At 47.5% G+C, this 17528-nt stretch overlaps 1 protein-coding gene across 4 annotated transcripts in view; it reads left to right on the top strand.

Moving 5' to 3' along the window:
• LOC137358667 (diacylglycerol kinase beta-like) overlaps positions 1-17528 on the top strand; it is a 157396-nt gene that overhangs the window by 68004 nt on the left and 71864 nt on the right. For all 4 annotated transcript variants that reach the window (XM_068024816.1, XM_068024815.1, XM_068024817.1 and 1 more), the window contains exon 3: positions 16078-16154. In XM_068024816.1, the coding sequence (XP_067880917.1) occupies positions 16078-16154 (77 nt within the window). The remainder of the gene's footprint in view (positions 1-16077; positions 16155-17528) is intronic.

Below are 17528 nucleotides of genomic sequence, written 5' to 3'. Positions count from 1 at the left end.
CTGTGTGTGTGTGTGTGTGTCTATATCTGTGTGTGTGTGTGTCTGTTTATCTGTGTGTGTGTGTGTGTCTGTTTATCTCTGTGTGTGTGTGTGTGTCTATCTCGATCTGTGTGTGGTGTGTGTGTGTGTCTGTTTATCTGTGTGTGTGTGTGTCTGTTTATCTCTGTGTGTGTGTGTGTGTCTCTCTCGATCTGTGTGTGGTGTTTGTGTGTGTCTGTTTATCTGTGTGTGTGTGTGTGTGTCTATCTCGATCTGTGTGTGGTGTTTGTGTGTGTCTGTTTATCTCTGTGTGTGTGTCTGTTTATCTCTGTGTGTGTGTGTGTGTCTATCTCGATCTGTGTGTGGTGTTTGTGTGTGTCTGTTTATCTGTGTGTGTGTGTGTCTGTTTATCTCTGTGTGTGTGTCTATCTCGATCTGTGTGTGTGTGTGTGTCTATCTCGATCTGTGTGTGGTGTTTGTGTGTGTCTGTTTATCTCTGTGTGTGTGTGTCTGTTTATCTCTGTGTGTGTGTGTGTGTCTATCTCGATCTGTGTGTGGTGTTTGTGTGTGTCTGTTTATCTCTGTGTGTGTGTGTGTGTCTATCTCGATCTGTGTGTGGTGTTTGTGTGTGTCTGTTTATCTGTGTGTGTGTGTGTCTGTTTATCTCTGTGTGTGTGTGTCTATCTCGATCTGTGTGTGGTGTTTGTGTGTGTCTGTTTATCTCTGTGTGTGTGTGTGTGTGTCTATCTCGATCTGTGTGTGGTGTTTGTGTGTGTCTGTTTATCTCTGTGTGTGTCTATCTCGATCTGTGTGTGGTGTTTGTGTGTGTCTGTTTATCTCTGTGTGTGTGTGTGTGTCTATCTCGATCTGTGTGTGGTGTTTGTGTGTGTCTGTTTATCTCTGTGTGTGTGTGTCTGTTTATCTCTGTGTGTGTGTCTATCTCGATCTGTGTGTGGTGTTTGTGTGTGTCTGTTTATCTCTGTGTGTGTGTGTGTGTGTGTCTATCTCGATCTGTGTGTGGTGTTTGTGTGTGTCTGTTTATCTGTGTGTGTGTGTCTGTTTAGCTGTGTGTGTGTGTGTGTGTCTATATCTGTGTGTGGTATGTGTGTGTCTGTTTATCTCTGTGTGTGTGTGTGTGTCTGTTTATCTCTGTGTGTGTGTCTATCTCGATCTGTGTGTGGTGTTTGTGTGTGTCTGTTTATCTCTGTGTGTGTGTCTGTTTAGCTGTGTGTGTGTGTGTGTGTGTGTGTGTATCTCAATCTGTGTGTGGTGTTTGTGTGTGTCTGTTTATCTGTGTGTGTGTGTGTGTGTGTGTGTCTGTTTAGCTGTGTGTGTGGGTGTGTGTCTATCTCAATCTGTGTGTGGTGTTTGTGTGTGTCTGTTTATCTGTGTGTGTGTGTGTGTGTCTGTTTATCTGTGTGTGTGGGTGTGTGTGTCTATCTCAATCTGTGTGTGGTGTTTGTGTGTGTCTGTTTATCTGTGTGTGTGTGTGTGTCTGTTTAGCTGTGTGTGTGTGTGTGTGTCTATATCTGTGTGTGGTGTTTGTGTGTGTCTGTTTATCTGTGTGTGTGTGTGTCTGTTTATCTGTGTGTGTGTGTGTGTGTGTGTGTCTATCTCGATCTGTGTGTGGTGTGTGTGTGTGTCTGTTTATCTCTGTGTGTGTGTGTCTGTTTATCTCTGTGTGTGTGTCTATCTCGATCTGTGTGTGGTGTTTGTGTGTGTCTGTTTATCTCTGTGTGTGTGTGTGTGTCTATCTCGATCTGTGTGTGGTGTTTGTGTGTGTCTGTTTATCTCTGTGTGTGTGTGTCTGTTTATCTCTGTGTGTGTGTGTGTGTGTATCTCGATCTGTGTGTGGTGTTTGTGTGTGTCTGTTTATCTGTGTGTGTGTGTGTCTGTTTATCTGTGTGTGTGTCTATCTCGATCTGTGTGTGGTGTTTGTGTGTGTCTGTTTATCTCTGTGTGTGTGTGTCTGTTTATCTGTGTGTGTGTGTGTGTGTCTATCTCGATCTGTGTGTGGTGTTTGTGTGTGTCTGTTTATCTGTGTGTGTGTGTGTCTGTTTATCTCTGTGTGTGTGTGTGTCTATCTCGATCTGTGTGTGGTGTTTGTGTGTGTCTGTTTATCTGTGTGTGTGTGTGTGTGTGTGTGTGTGTGTGTGTGTCTGTTTATCTCTGTGTGTGTGTGTGTGTCTATCTCGATCTGTGTGTGGTGTTTGTGTGTGTCTGTTTATCTGTGTGTGTGTGTCTGTTTAGCTGTGTGTGTGTGTGTGTCTATATCTGTGTGTGGTATGTGTGTGTCTGTTTATCTGTGTGTGTGTGTGTGTGTGTGTGTCTATCTCGATCTGTGTGTGGTGTGTGTGTGTGTCTGTTTATCTCTGTGTGTGTGTGTCTGTTTATCTCTGTGTGTGTGTCTATCTCGATCTGTGTGTGGTGTTTGTGTGTGTCTGTTTATCTCTGTGTGTGTGTGTGTGTCTATCTCGATCTGTGTGTGGTGTTTGTGTGTGTCTGTTTATCTCTGTGTGTGTGTGTCTGTTTATCTCTGTGTGTGTGTGTGTGTGTATCTCGATCTGTGTGTGGTGTTTGTGTGTGTCTGTTTATCTGTGTGTGTGTGTGTCTGTTTATCTGTGTGTGTGTCTATCTCGATCTGTGTGTGGTGTTTGTGTGTGTCTGTTTATCTCTGTGTGTGTGTGTCTGTTTATCTGTGTGTGTGTGTGTGTGTCTATCTCGATCTGTGTGTGGTGTTTGTGTGTGTCTGTTTATCTGTGTGTGTGTGTGTCTGTTTATCTCTGTGTGTGTGTGTGTCTATCTCGATCTGTGTGTGGTGTTTGTGTGTGTCTGTTTATCTGTGTGTGTGTGTGTGTGTGTGTGTGTGTGTGTCTGTTTATCTCTGTGTGTGTGTGTGTGTCTATCTCGATCTGTGTGTGGTGTTTGTGTGTGTCTGTTTATCTGTGTGTGTGTGTCTGTTTAGCTGTGTGTGTGTGTGTGTCTATATCTGTGTGTGGTATGTGTGTGTCTGTTTATCTCTGTGTGTGTGTGTGTGTCTATCTCGATCTGCGTGTGTGTGTGTGTCTATCTCGATCTGTGTGTGGTGTTTGTGTGTGTCTGTTTATCTGTGTGTGTGTATCTGTTTATCTGTGTGTGTGTGTCTATCTCGATCTGTGTGTGGTGTTTGTGTGTGTCTGTTTATCTCTGTGTGTGTGTGTGTGTCTATCTCGATCTGTGTGTGGTGTTTGTGTGTGTCTGTTTATCTGTGTGTGTGTGTGTCTGTTTATCTCTGTGTGTGTGTGTGTGTCTATCTCGATCTGTGTGTGGTGTTTGTGTGTGTCTGTTTATCTCTGTGTGTGTGTGTCTGTTTATCTGTGTGTGTGTGTGTGTGTCTATCTCGATCTGTGTGTGGTGTTTGTGTGTCTGTTTATCTCTGTGTGTGTGTGTCTGTTTATCTCTGTGTGTGTGTGTGTGTGTCTATCTCGATCTGTGTGTGGTGTTTGTGTGTGTCTGTTTATCTGTGTGTGTGTGTCTGTTTAGCTGTGTGTGTGTGTGTGTGTGTGTGTCTATATCTGTGTGTGGTATGTGTGTGTCTGTTTATCTGTGTGTGTGTGTGTGTGTCTATCTCGATCTGTGTGTGGTGTTTGTGTGTGTCTGTTTATCTGTGTGTGTGTGTGTCTGTTTATCTGTGTGTGTGTGTGTGTCTATCTCGATCTGTGTGTGGTGTTTGTGTGTGTCTGTTTATCTGTGTGTGTGTGTGTCTGTTTATCTGTGTGTGTGTGTGTGTGTGTCTATCTCGATCTGTGTGTGGTGTTTGTGTGTGTCTGTTTATCTGTGTGTGTGTGTCTGTTTATCTGTGTGTGTGTGTGTGTGTCTGTTTATCTCTGTGTGTGTGTCTATCTCGATCTGTGTGTGGTGTTTGTGTGTGTCTGTTTATCTGTGTGTGTGTGTCTGTTTATCTCTGTGTGTGTGTGTGTGTCTATCTCGATCTGTGTGTGTGTGTGTGTGTCTATCTCGATCTGTGTGTGGTGTTTGTGTGTGTCTGTTTATCTGTGTGTGTGTGTGTGTGTGTGTATCTGTTTATCTGTGTGTGTGTGTGTTTGTCTATCTCTATCTGTGTGTGGTGTTTGTGTGTGTCTGTTTATCTGTGTGTGTGGTGTGTGTGTGTCTATCTCTATCTGTGTATGGTGTGTGTGTGTGTCTGTTTATCTGTGTGTGTGTGTGTGTCTATCTCTATCTGTGTGTGGTGTTTGTGTGTGTCTGTTTATCTGTGTGTGGTGTGTGTGTGTGTCTGTTTATCTGTGTGTGTGTGTGTGTCTATCTCTATCTGTGTGTGGTGTTTGTGTGTGTCTGTTTATCTGTGTGTGTGGTGTGTGTGTGTCTATCTCTATCTGTGTGTGATGTGTGGTGTGTGTGTGTGTCTGTTTATCTGTGTGTGTGGTGTGTGTGTGTCTATCTCTATCTGTGTGTGGTGTGTGTGTGTGTCTGTTTATCTGTGTGTGTGTGTCTATCTCTATCTGTGTGTGGTGTGTGTGTGTGTCTGTTTATCTGTGTGTGTGTGTGTGTGTCTATCTGTATCTGTGTGTGGTGTTTGTGTGTGTCTGTTTATCTGTGTGTGTGGTGTGTGTGTGTCTATCTCTATCTGTGTGTGGTGTGTGTGGTGTGTCTGTTTATCTGTGTGTGTGTGTGTTTGTCTATCTCTATCTGTGTGTGGTGTTTGTGTGTGTCTGTTTATCTGTGTGTGTGTGTGTTTGTCTATCTCTATCTGTGTGTGGTGTTTGTGTGTGTCTGTTTATCTGTGTGTGTGGTGTGTGTGTGTCTATCTCTATCTGTGTGTGGTGTGTGTGTGTGTCTGTTTATCTGTGTCTATCTCTATCTGTGTGTGGTGTTTGTGTGTGTCTGTTTATCTGTGTGTGTGGTGTGTGTCTATCTCTATCTGTGTGTGGTGTTTGTGTGTGTCTATCTCTATCTGTGTGTGGTGTGTGTGTGTGTCTGTTTATCTGTGTGTGTGGTGTGTGTCTATCTCTATCTGTGTGTGGTGTTTGTGTGTGTCTATCTCTATCTGTGTGTGGTGTGTGTGTGTGTCTGTTTATCTGTGTGTGTGTGTCTATCTCTATCTGTGTGTGGTGTGTGTGTGTGTCTGTTTATCTGTGTGTGTGGTGTGTGTGTGTCTATCTCTATCTGTGTGTGATGTGTGGTGTGTGTGTGTGTGTCTGTTTATCTGTGTGTGTGGTGTGTGTGTGTCTATCTCCATCTGTGTGTGTGGTCTGTGTGTGGGTGTTGATTGAGTAACAGGATCAGTCTCTGCTGTGATGGCCTGCAAATGACTACTTTCATCTGAGGCCGGACTGAGCAGAATCTCCAGGCCTTACAATGACTCAACTGTGTGTGACCGTGTTCCACAGATGTTGTTGCCATGGTACCAGCAGGACTGGAGCCATTATTGCCACAGAGTATTTAATTGCTCTGCGTCTATACCCTTTCAACTTCAATCCCATTTAAATCCTAGCCATACATTATTAAAAGAATGAACCTCAACTGTATTTTTGATGGAAGTCTGCTTCACATCTCCACTAATCAGTGTGGATAAAAGTTCCTTTAATCTCCTGTGTTCTTTGTGGGGTCTCAATTTTGTACTTATAGTCTTGTGTCCTGCAATCAGGATTTAAAGGTATGGTTACAGGGCCACTTGTGTGCTCCTTGGGCAGCAGTTTTTGCTGTGTTTCAAATCCGCTTGGATCTGACACTGTTTGAATACCATTTGAACTATAACCCCGATTCAGTATCAAGCCTGCTTTAAAAATTGCTCGGGATGCCTTCTGAGTCGTCCAGAAACAAAAACGTTCCAGTCCATGATGGCACAAAGCTGCTAATTAACCTGGTCTGCAGCTGTGTACAGTCCCAAATTCTACCAGGGATTCCTGTATACGGGGACACTACTGCAAGAGCTGGGCCTTGCTGAGGTGGTGTCACAGCAATATCCCTCCCACCACCCCCTCAATGAATTGGGTTGCTGGGGGTTCTACACATAGCCCCCACAATATACCTCAGACGTGCCTCCTGCCACCGTGGGCCTTTTTCTGACTTTCCATAGCCTCAGACTGTTTCCAGGGAGAGGGATGGGGTAAAATTTTCCCAGCCCCAGGGAGGTGGCTTTGGAGGTTGCCGGCAGGGTGGGGGCGAGAAATTTGTGAGAAAAATGTGTTGGGACAGCTCCCCAACGTGTTCCCGCCTCCTCACAATTTCTCTGGAGCTGGCATCAGGGAGATGACAGCTATCCGCCATGCAGCAGCGGGAAGTCAACGAAGCTAATGATAGCGCCAAGGAGTGGGCATTTTTAGAAGGGATTTCAATTTTGCCGGTGGCGCACAGGACTCCCACTTTGTCCATAGTTTGCCTACTCACAGGAGGAGAGTGCACAGCGGGAGTTTAAAGCACCAGGAGATTCACATGCTGTGGTCACTTTGAAGGCCATCTGCCTAAAGTAGGTTTGCAAATCCAGACGTACACCTGCAGACGGATCCAGCAGATAGTGCTGGGTGTGAAGGATTGGCGGCTGGTCCCCTCATCAGTATCGTGCCTCCATCTTGTGCTGCCCTCTCTTGCTCCTTTCAGCTCATCAGCACACAGCCGGCTGCCCTTCAGTTAGGATGCTCAGATTGGCCCTCCCGTCTAATTGGACGGCGAGCAAGGAGGTGGCCTGTTGATTGGCTGCTTCCCGTAACATTATGCTGGCGGGCGCGCTGCGGCAGGGACACGGAAATGCTCCTGACGTAAGGTTCCCAACTCTCGGAGCCAAATTCAGCCCCTGGAGTCAGTCGCTAGGGAATGGAGTTTGGAACGGGGGCCAAAAACAATGGCTTCATTTTTAATTGGAGGAAATTTCTGCCCATCAGATAAATGGTCAGACAATTTATGGAAACTGCAATCTTTCATCGCGGTCGGCTGGACTGCATTTAAACCCAGTACAAGGTACAACGCCAGCAATTAACCAGTGCAGCAAACAGGCCTGCATAAAGGTGTACTAAACCTTTAAACGGTCATGTCTCAAAGTCCATTTCAAATGTTTGTGGATGACGCTGGAACAGCTCAGATGATCTACAGTTGCCATGAACCTCACATGCACTGTTACGTGGGTGGCTGCATCTGTTCTACGTGACTCTGTGCAGCAAGTTTCAACATTTAAGGTTAAAAATGACAGTTAACAGATGAGCTTGTTGTGGTTGCGACATTACCTTGACATCCAGTCTTGCAGGAAGCATAAGCCACTTAAAACAAACAATCCGTCTTCCAGCCTCTAATTAGCTCCCAGGTGAAACTACAGGGATACAAGAAGCTTAGGAGGCAGCAGTGCAAGATAATGAGGTGAGATATGAGGTCTTCTTGCAGAAATGAGGCAATGGGGCCGAGCTCATGAGGTGAGGTAAAGGGGGAGCCTAGCTAATGAAGTGAGGTAAGGTGGGGCATAGTTACTGAAGTGAGGTAAGGGAGGGCCCAGTTACCAAAGTGAGGTAAGGGAGAGGCTAGTTACTGAAGTGAGGTAAGAGGGGCCTCGATACTGAAGTGAGATAAGGTGGGGGTTTATTTACTGAAGTGAGGTAAAAGAGGCATAGCTATTGAAGTGAGGTAAGGTGGGGCCTAGCTACTGAAGTGAGATAAGGGGGGGGGGGGGTGTCTAGTTCCTGAAGTGAGGTAAAGTGGGGCCTAGTTACTGAAGTGAGGTAATGTGGGACCTAGCTACTGAAGTGAGATAAGGTGGGCGCCTATCTACTGAAGTGAGGTAAAAGAGGCATAGGTACTGACGTGAGGTAAGGTGGGGGGGGGGGGGCTAGTTACTGAGGTGAGCTAGGGGCCTAGCTACTGAAGTGAGGTAAGAGAGACATAGCTACTAAAGTGAGGTAAGGTGGGGGGTGGTGCCTAGTTACTGAAGTGAGGTAAAAGGGGCCTAGCTACTGAAGTGAGGCAAGGTGAGGCCTAGCTACTGAAGTGAGGTAAGGTGGGGCCTAGCTACTGAAGTGAGGCAAGGTGGGGCCTAGCTACTGAAGTGAGGCAAGGTGAGGCCTGGCTACTGAAGTGAGGTAAGGTGGGGCCTAGCTACTGAAGTGAGGCAAGGTGAGGCCTAGCTACTGAAGTGAGGTAAGGTGAGGCCTAGCTACTGAAGTGAGTCAAGGTGAGGCCTAGCTACTGAAGTGAGGTAAGGTGGGGCCTAGCTACTGAAGTGAGGCAAGGTGAGGCCTAGCTACTGAAATGAGGTAAGGTGAGGCCTAGCTACTGAAATGAGGTAAGGTGGGGCCTAGCTACTGAAGTGAGGCAAGGTGAGGCCTAGCTACTGAAGTGAGATAAGGGGGGGCCTCGCGACTGACGTGAAGTAAGGGGGGGGGGCCTAGTTACTGAAGTGAGGTAAGGTGGGGCCTAGGTACTGAAGTGAGCTAAGGGGGGGGGGGGGGTGGGCCTAGTTACTGAACTGAGGTAAGGAGGGGGCCTAGCTACTGAAGTGAGCTAACGGGGGTGGGGGGGGGCCTAGTTACTGAACTGAGGTAAGGGGGGGCCTAGCTACTGAACTGAGATAAGGGGGGTGGGGGGGCCTAGCTACTGAACTGAGATAAGTGGGGGGCCTGGCTACTGAACTGAGATAAAGGGGGGGACCTATCTACTGAAGTGAGGTAAAAGAGGCATAGCTACTGAAGTGAGGTAAAAGAGGCATAGCTACTGAAGTGAGGTAAGGTGGGGCCTAGCTACTGAAGTGAGGCAAGGTGAGGCCTAGCTACTGAAGTGAGGTAAGGTGGGGCCTAGCTACTGAAGTGAGTCAAGGTGAGGCCTAGCTACTGAAGTGAGGTAAGGTGGGGCCTAGCTACTGAAGTGAGGCAAGGTGAGGCCTAGCTACTGAAGTGAGGTAAGGTGGGGCCTAGCTACTGAAGTGAGGCAAGGTGGGGCCTAGCTACTGAAGTGAGGCAAGGTGAGGCCTAGCTACTGAAGTGAGATAAGGGGGGGCCTCGCGACTGACGTGAAGTAAGGGGGGGGCCTAGTTACTGAACTGAGGTAAGGAGGGGGCCTAGCTACTGAAGTGAGCTAAGGGGGGGGCCTAGTTACTGAACTGAGGTAAGGGGGGGCCTAGCTACTGAACTGAGATAAGGGGGGGAGCCTAGCTACTGAACTGAGATAAGTGGGGGGCCTGGCTACTGAACTGAGATAAAGGGGGGGACCTATCTACTGAAATGAGGTAAAAGAGGCATAGCTACTGAAGTGAGGTAAGGTGGGGGGGGTCTAGTTACTGAGGTGAGCTAGGGGCCTAGCTACTGAAGTGAGGTAAGAGGGGCCTTACTACTGAAGTGTGATAAGGTGGGGGCCTATCTACTGAAATGAGGTAAAAGAGGCATAGGTACTGAAATGAGGTAAAAGAGGCATAGCTACTGAAGTGAGGTAAGGTGGGGGGGGGGGGGTCTAGTTACCGAATGGAGGTAAGTGAGGCATAGCTACTGAAGTGAGGTAAGATTGGGGGGGGCCTAGTTACTGAAGGGAGGTAAGAGAGGCATAGCTACTGAAGTGACGTTGGAGAGGCCTAACTACTGAAGTGAGGTAAGGTGGGGGGGGGGGGGGGGGGGGGGGGGGGGGGGGGGTCCTAGTTACTGCAGTGAGGTAAGCTGCGGCCTAGCTACTGAAGTGAGATAACGGGGTCCTAGTTACTGAAGTGAGGTACAAGGGGCATAGCTACTGAAATGAGGTAAGGTGGGGGAGCCTAGTTACTGAAGTGAGGTAAAAGGGCCTAGCTACTGAACTGAGGTAAAGAGGGGCCTAACTACAGAAGTGAGGTAAGGGGGGGCCTAGCTACTGAACTGAGGTAAAGGGGGACCTAGCTACTGAAGTGAGGTAAGGGGGGGGTAGCTACTGAACTGAGATAAGGGGGGGGGTGCCTAGCTACTGAACTGAGGTAATGGGCGGCACAGTGGTGCAGTGGTTAGCACCGCAGCCTCACAGCTCCAGTCACCCGGGTTCGATTCTGGGTGCTGCCTGTGTGGAGTTTGCAAGTTCTCCCTGTGTTTGCGTGGGTTTCCTCCGGGTGCTCCGGTTTCCTCCCACATGCCAAAGACTTGCAGGTTGATAGGTAAATTGGCCATTATAAATTGCCCCTAGTGTAGGTAGGTGGTAGGGAAATATAGGGACAGATGGGGATGTGGTAGGAATATGGGATTAGTGTAGCATTAGTATAAATGGGTGGTTGATGGTCGGCACAGACTCGGTGGGCCGAAGGGCCTGTTTCAGTGCTGTATCTCTAAACTAAACTAAACTAAAGAAACTTAATGATTTAGACGTGAATATAGGAGGTATGATCAGCAGTAAGTTTGCAGATGACATGAAAATTGGTGGTGTCGTAAATAGTGAGGAGGAAAGCCTTAGATTACAGGACGATATAGATGGGCTGGTAAGATGGACGGAACACTGGCAAATGGAATTTAATCCTGAGAAGTGAGAGGTGATGCATTTTGGGAGAGCTAACAAGGCAAGGGAATATACAATGGATGGTAGGACCCTAGGAAGTACAGAGGGACCTTGGTGTACTTGTCCATAGATCACTGAAGGCAGAAACACAGGTAGATAAGGTGGTTAGGAAGGCATTTGGGATACTTGCCTTTATTAGCCAAGGCAAAGAATATAAAATATAAAAGCCGGGAGGTTATGATGGAGCTATATAAAACGCTAGTTAGGCCATAGCTGGGGTACTGTGTACAGTTCTCATCACCGCACTATAGGAAGGATGTGATTGCACTGGAGAGGGTGCAGAGGAGATTCACCAGGATGTTGCCTGGGCTGGAGCATTTCAGCTATGAAGAGAGACTGGATAGGCTGGGGTTGTTTTCCTTAGGGCAGAGAAGGCTGAGGGGGGACATGATTGAGGTATACAAAATTATGAGGGGCATTGATAGGATAGATAGGATGAAACTTTTTTTCCCTTAGCGGAGGGGTCAATAACCAGGGGGCATAGATTTAAGGTAAGGGGCAGGAGGTTTAGAGGGGATTTGAGGAAAAATATTTTGACCCAGTGGGTGGTTAGAATCTGGAACACACTACCTGAAGGGGTGATGCAGGCAGGAACCCTCACAACATTTAATAAGTATTTAGATGAGCACTTGAAATGCCATAGCGTACAAGGCTATGGGCCAAGTGCTGGAAAATGGGATTAGAATAGTTAGGTGCTTGATGGCTGGCACAGACACGATGGGCTGAAGGGCCTGTTTCTGTGCTATATGACTCTGACTCTGTGGTCTAGCCTATATGTGACTCCAGACCCACAGCAATGTGGTTGACTCTTAACTGCCCTCTGAAGTGGCTTAGCAAGCCACTCAATTGTATTCAAGTAACTGGCTCTTCACCAGCTTCTTAAGGGCAATTAGGGATGGGCGATAAATGTTGGCCTTACTGATGACACCCTCATCCCATAACTAAATTAAGAAAAATTACAAGGAGAGGTTACACAAGTTAGAGTCGTATTCCCTGAAATTTAGCAGGTTATAGTAGGATTTGATCAAAGTTTTCAAGATATTAAGAGGATCAGATTGGGTAGAGAATAAAACTGTTTCTGCTAGTTGCTACCCAGGTTAATAGGGCTGTTAAGAAGGCATATGGTGTGTTAGCTTTTATTAGTAGGGGGATCGAGTTTCGGAGCCACGAGGTCATGCTGCAGCTGTACAAAACTCTGGTGAGACCGCACCTGGAGTATTGCGTGCAGTTCTGGTCACCGCATTATAGGAAGGATGTGGAAGCTTTGGAAAGGGTGCAGAGGAGATTTACTAGGATGTTGCCTGGTATGGAGGGAAGGTCTTATGAGGAAAGGCTGAGGGACTTGAGGTTGTTTTCGTTAGAGAGAAGGAGGAGGAGAGGTGACTTAATAGAGACATATAAGATAATCAGAGGGTTAGATAGGGTGGATAGTGAGAGTCTTTTTCCTCGGATGGTGATGGCAAACACGAGGGGACATAGCTTTAAGTTGAGGGGTGATAGATATAGGACAGATGTCAGAGGTAGTTTCTTTACTCAGAGAGTAGTAGGGGCGTGGAACGCCCTGCCTGCAACAGTAGTAGACTCGCCAACTTTAAGGGCATTTAAGTGGTCATTGGATAGACATATGGATGAAAATGGAATATTGTAGGTCAGATGGTTTCACAGGTCGGCGCAACATCGAGGGCCGAAGGGCCTGTACTGCGCTGTAATGTTCTAATTCTAATTCTAAAGGGGGGGGGGGGCGAGCTACTGAAGTGAGGTAAGGGGGGGCCTAGCTACTGAAGTGAGGTAAGGGGGGGCCTAGCTACTGAATTGAGGTAAGGGGGGGCCTAGCTACTGAACTGAGATAAGGGAGGGGGGGCCTAGCTACTGAAGTGAGGTAAGGGGGGGCCTAGCTACTGAAGTGAGGTAAGGGGGGGCCTAGCTACTGAACTGAAATAAGGGAGGGGGGCCCCAGCTACTGAACTGAGATAAGGGAGGGGGGGGCCTAGCTACTGAACTGAGGTAAGGGAGGGGGGGCCTAGCTACTGAACTGAGATAAGGGAGGGGGGGCCTAGCTACTGAACTGAGGTAAGGGAGGGGGGGCCTAGCTACTGAACTGAGATAAGGGAGGGGGGGCCTAGCTACTGAAGTGAGGTAAGGGGGGACCTAGCTACTGAAGTGAGGTAAGGGGGGGCCTAGCTACTGAACTGAGGTAAGGGGGGGCCTAGCTACTGAAGTGAGGTAAGGGGGGCCTAGCTACTGAACTGAAATAAGGGAGGGGGGGCCCAGCTACTGAACTGAGATAAGGGAGGGGGGGCCTAGCTACTGAACTGAGGTAAGGGGGGGCCTAGCTACTGAAGTGAAGTAAGGGGGGCCTAGCTACTGAACTGAAATAAGGGAGGGGGGGCCCAGCTACTGAACTGAGATAAGGGAGGGGGGGCCCAGCTACTGAACTGAGATAAGGGAGGGGGGGCCTAGCTACTGAAGTGAGGTAAGGGGGGGCCTAGCTACTGAAGTGAGGTAAGGGGGGTGGTTCCAGTTACTGAACTGAGGTGAGAGGGAAACAGGGTAGCCTACCTCAGAAGCAAAGGCTTAATTGCTGCAACCAGCAGCAGAATAATGATCAGCTCTGTCCAAAAGCACAACATGAAAAACCAAGTTTAAGGCAGGCACATGGTAAAGAATAAAATAAGATAATTCTGCCATTAACACTCTCTCTGGACAAATGCTTTGTCTTTCACCACACCCATTAATACTCCCTTTGCCTTTGTCCCAGGACATCTCTCCTGCCCTCTACCCTATCACACACCTTCCCTTTTGTTCTTCTTCCACCCTCTCCGAATTCACTTGCTTATAACCTTTTACATTTCTAATATCTGCCAGTTCTGATGAAGGGTCACTGACCTGAAACGTTAACTCTGCTTCTCTCTCCACAGATGCTGCCTGACCTGCCAAGTATTTCCAGCACTTTCTGTTTTTATTTTATTTTTATACTCACTTGAGTTTAGAAGATTGAAGGATGATCTAATTGAGGTGTTAACGATGATTGAAGGATTTGACAGAGTAGATACAGAGAAAGTAATCCAAAGGAACTGGAGGAACCAAAAATCAGGAGGCATAACCTCAAAGTTAGAGCTAGGCTGTTCAGGGGTGATATCAGGAAGCACTTCTTCACACAAAGGGGAGTGGAAATCTGGAACTCTCTGTCCCAGAAAGCTCTTGATGCTGGAGGTCAAATGGAGCTTCCAAAACTGAGACAACTGGGGAGGGCCAGTTGTTCAGACTTCATTCCCCGACCCAAACTGCAACCACATTTCCTCTAGGACCCCTGTGTAAGGGGGTCAGATTGGCGAAGTTCATGTCTCAATTACTTTGCATGTGGGTCTCCAAAGATACTTGGGGTCCTGACTGAGGCATGGGAGCAGGAAGTCTGAGTGTAGGGAGTTCCTACCCCTGGCTCCTGCCTACCGAACCCAGCCCCATACTCCCAATAGCAACAACAATTTCTGTAGCACCTTTAACATAGTAAACCATTCCCATGTTTTTTTAAAATTCATTCATGGGATTTGGGCGTCACTGGCTAAGCCAGCATTTATTGCCCATCCCTAATTGCCCTTGAGAAGGTGGTGGTGAGCTGCCTTCTTGAACCGCTGCAGTCCATTTGGGGTAGGTACACCCACAGTGCTGTTAGGAAGGGAGTTCCAGGATTTTGACCCAGCGACAGTGACGGAACAGCGATATCGTTCCAAGTCAGGATGGTGTGTGACTTGGAGGGGAACTTGCAGGTGGTGGTGTTCCCATGGATTTGCTGCCCTTGTCCTTCTAGTTGGTAGAGGTCGCAGGTTTGCAAGGTGCTTCAGAAGAGCGTTACAGTCATAGAGTCATACAGCATAGAAACAGGCCCTTTGGCCCACCGCGTCCATGCTGACCATAATGCCTATCTATACTAATCCCACCTGCCTGCATTAATTCCATATCCCTCTTTGCCTTGCTCATTCAAGTACCTGTCCAGATTCCTCTTAAATGTTGCTACTGTTCCTGCCTCCACCACCTCCTCAGGCAGCTCATTCCAGATACCCACTATTCTTTGTGTGAAAAATTTACCCCTTTGATCCCCTTTAAACCTCCTCCCTTGCACCTTAAATCTATGTCCTCTAGTTTTAGTCACCCCGACCATGGGAAACAGACTCTGACTATCTATCCAATCTATGCCTCTCATAATTTTATATACCTCTATCATGTCCCCTCTCAGCCTCCTTCGCTCCAGGGAAAACAGACCCAGCCTATCCAATCTCTCTTTATAACTCAAGCCCTCCAAACCAGGCAACATCCTTGTGAATCTTTTCTGCACCCTCTCTAGATTAATCACATCTTTCCTGTAGTGCGGCGGCCAGAACTGCACACAGTACTCCAAATGCGGCCTAACCAACGTCATATACAACTGTAACATGACGTCCCAAATCTTGTACTCGATGCCTCAGCTGATGAAGGCAAGCATGCCGTACGCCTTCTTCACCACCCTGTCTACCTGTGTTGCCACTTTCAGGGAACTATGTACTTGCACCCCAAGGTATCTCTGCTCAACAACACTCCCCAGGGCACTGACATTCACTGTATATGTCCTGCCCTGGTTTAACTTCCCAAAATGCATCACTTCACACTTGTCTGCATTAAATTCTATTTGCCACTCCCTTGCCCACTTTCCCAGTTGATCTATATCCTGTTGTAACCTTAGACAACCTTCTTCACTGTCCACTATACCACCAATTTTGGTGTCATCTGCAAACTTACTAATCATGCCCCCTACATTCACATCCAAGTCATTAATATATATGACAAACTACAGAGAGCCCAGCAACGATCCCTGCGGCACACCACTGGTCACCGGCCTCCAATCTGAAAAACAACCCTCCACTACCACCCTCTGCCTCCGATCACCAAGCCAATTTTGTATCCAATTTGCTAGCTCACCCTGGATCCCATGTGTTCGAACCTTCTGGACCAGCCTACCATGCGGGACCTTGTCAAAGGCCTTGCTAAAGTCCATGTAGACAACATCCATCGCCCTGCCCTCATCAATCTTCTTGGTCACCTCCTTGAAAAACTCAAACAAAATTTGACACCAAGCCACATAAGGAGGGTTTAAGGAGCATCTTAAAGGAGGAGAGAGAGGTTAAGGAAGTTAATTCTAGAGCTTAGGACCAAGGAAGCTGAAGGCATGCCAGCAATGGTGAAGCGATTAAAATTAGGGATGTGCAAGAGGCTGGAATTAGAGGAACCACGGATTTCTGGAATTGTTCTCGACTACTCTAATAAATAAGGGCTGGTTTTCCGCTCAGTCATTCCCACCAGGTAGTGACTGTCGCCAGGAATGCTGGTTGGGAATTTGCCGGAGCCCTGGATTTCTTACCCATCAACATGGTTTCCCAATGAACAGTCCCGATGATGACCACCTCTCACTGGGAGCCTCTGATTGGGGAATCAGAACTTTAATTAACATCAGTGGGTTCATGTCATTGGTTCAAAATGAAACCAATCCTATCTTTGGAAAGTAACATTCTGCCCCCACCCATGCCCGAAAACTTCCTTTAATCATCTTTGCTTCCAATTAGAAAAGAATATGATTTCTGTTTACAGATTCAACAAAGAAGGTGAAAGATGTTCTGGCCGAGTTTGACGGGAATGGTCGTCTATCCAAGTACAGCACAGAACAGGTGAGGCCTGCAAAGACTCACAGCCAGTCTCGCGACCAACACCACGGAGTGGGTGATAATGCCCCCGCCACACGTGCAGCCAGTGCTGTGCCCGGATTCACTTGTGTGTCCCAATCATTCAGTGGGTAACTGCAGGGCCCCAAAATTATGACGGGGTCATTACCAAACCCAGGGTAGGCCGCAGGCACCTGTATAGGCCCAGGGAAGTCGGAGAGGCACTGTGCCACTCCGCTCGGTACTGGCGTTCCCAGATACAGAGCAGCCAGACTCTGCAGTTCCTAAAGGAGTTATGGGCCTGTTTCTGGACAATATGGGATCTGATCCAGGAAGAACAACCAGATCTCTTCTCTATACTGAGGCTTTTACTAGACCCATAATGGATCCTAACCCATGGTCAAAGTTCCTGGGGAAGCCTGGAAACTCCACTTGGCACATGCCTAGCTTGAGGTTGGTGGAGGGGAGGTCTGGGCACTGGAATTTCACAGCCTCCTCTGAGCGAAGCAGAATGCAGTGATTCCGGGCCCTTTCTCCAGCCATTTTGCAAGTCTGAAGCTGGAAGTGAGCCTGGGGCTGGATTAGAATTTCAGCCACCCCCGCCCGCATGAGGACAGGTTGAGGCTCAGCAGGGACGTTCGCAATAGTTGAATAGCTTGCCAACACTCACTATCTGGTTTCATATGTGAAGAAAGGTCACTTAGGTGCAATAACTGAGGGTGGGTGTTCAGTACCTGTGGAACTTGAACCCTGGCAAGAGTCAGTACCTTTGAGAGAGCAGCAACAATAAGATCTCTTTGAATTCATTGCTACTCAGCAATAAGGAGCTGAAGCTATGTTCTCTGATAAGTCACCCTTTTATAAAATCAACTCCTTCACATAAACAGACACAAAGACTACGATAAAGACAGCTTGGGTTTGTTAAGGGCAAATCATGTTTAACTAACTTGCTTGAGTTTATTGATGAAGTAACAGAGATGGTTGATGAGGGTAATGTGGTTGATGTAGTGTACGTGGACTTCCAAAAGGTATTTGATAAAGTGCCACATAACGGGCTTGTCAGCAAAGTTGAAGCCCATGGAATAAAAGGGACAGCGGCAGCATGGATACAAAATTAACAGAGTGACAGCAAACAGAGAGTAGCGGTGAATGGTTGTTTTACGGACTGGAGGAAGGGAAAAAGTGGGGTTCCCCAGGGGTCAGTAGTCGGACCACTGCTTTTCTTGGTATATATTAATGACCTACACTTGGGTGTACAGGGCACAATTTCAAAATTTGCGGATGACACAAAACTTGGAAGTATTGTGAACTGTGAGGATAGTGTAGAACCTCAAGATGACATAGGCTGGTGGAATGGGCAGATGAAATTTAATACAGAAA

The sequence above is a fragment of the Heterodontus francisci genome, chromosome X, assembly GCF_036365525.1.
Source record: "Heterodontus francisci isolate sHetFra1 chromosome X, sHetFra1.hap1, whole genome shotgun sequence".
Lineage (NCBI taxonomy): Eukaryota > Metazoa > Chordata > Chondrichthyes > Heterodontiformes > Heterodontidae > Heterodontus > Heterodontus francisci.
Note: the sequence above shows the minus strand (reverse complement) of the source record. Positions and strands in the feature narration are given on the sequence as shown.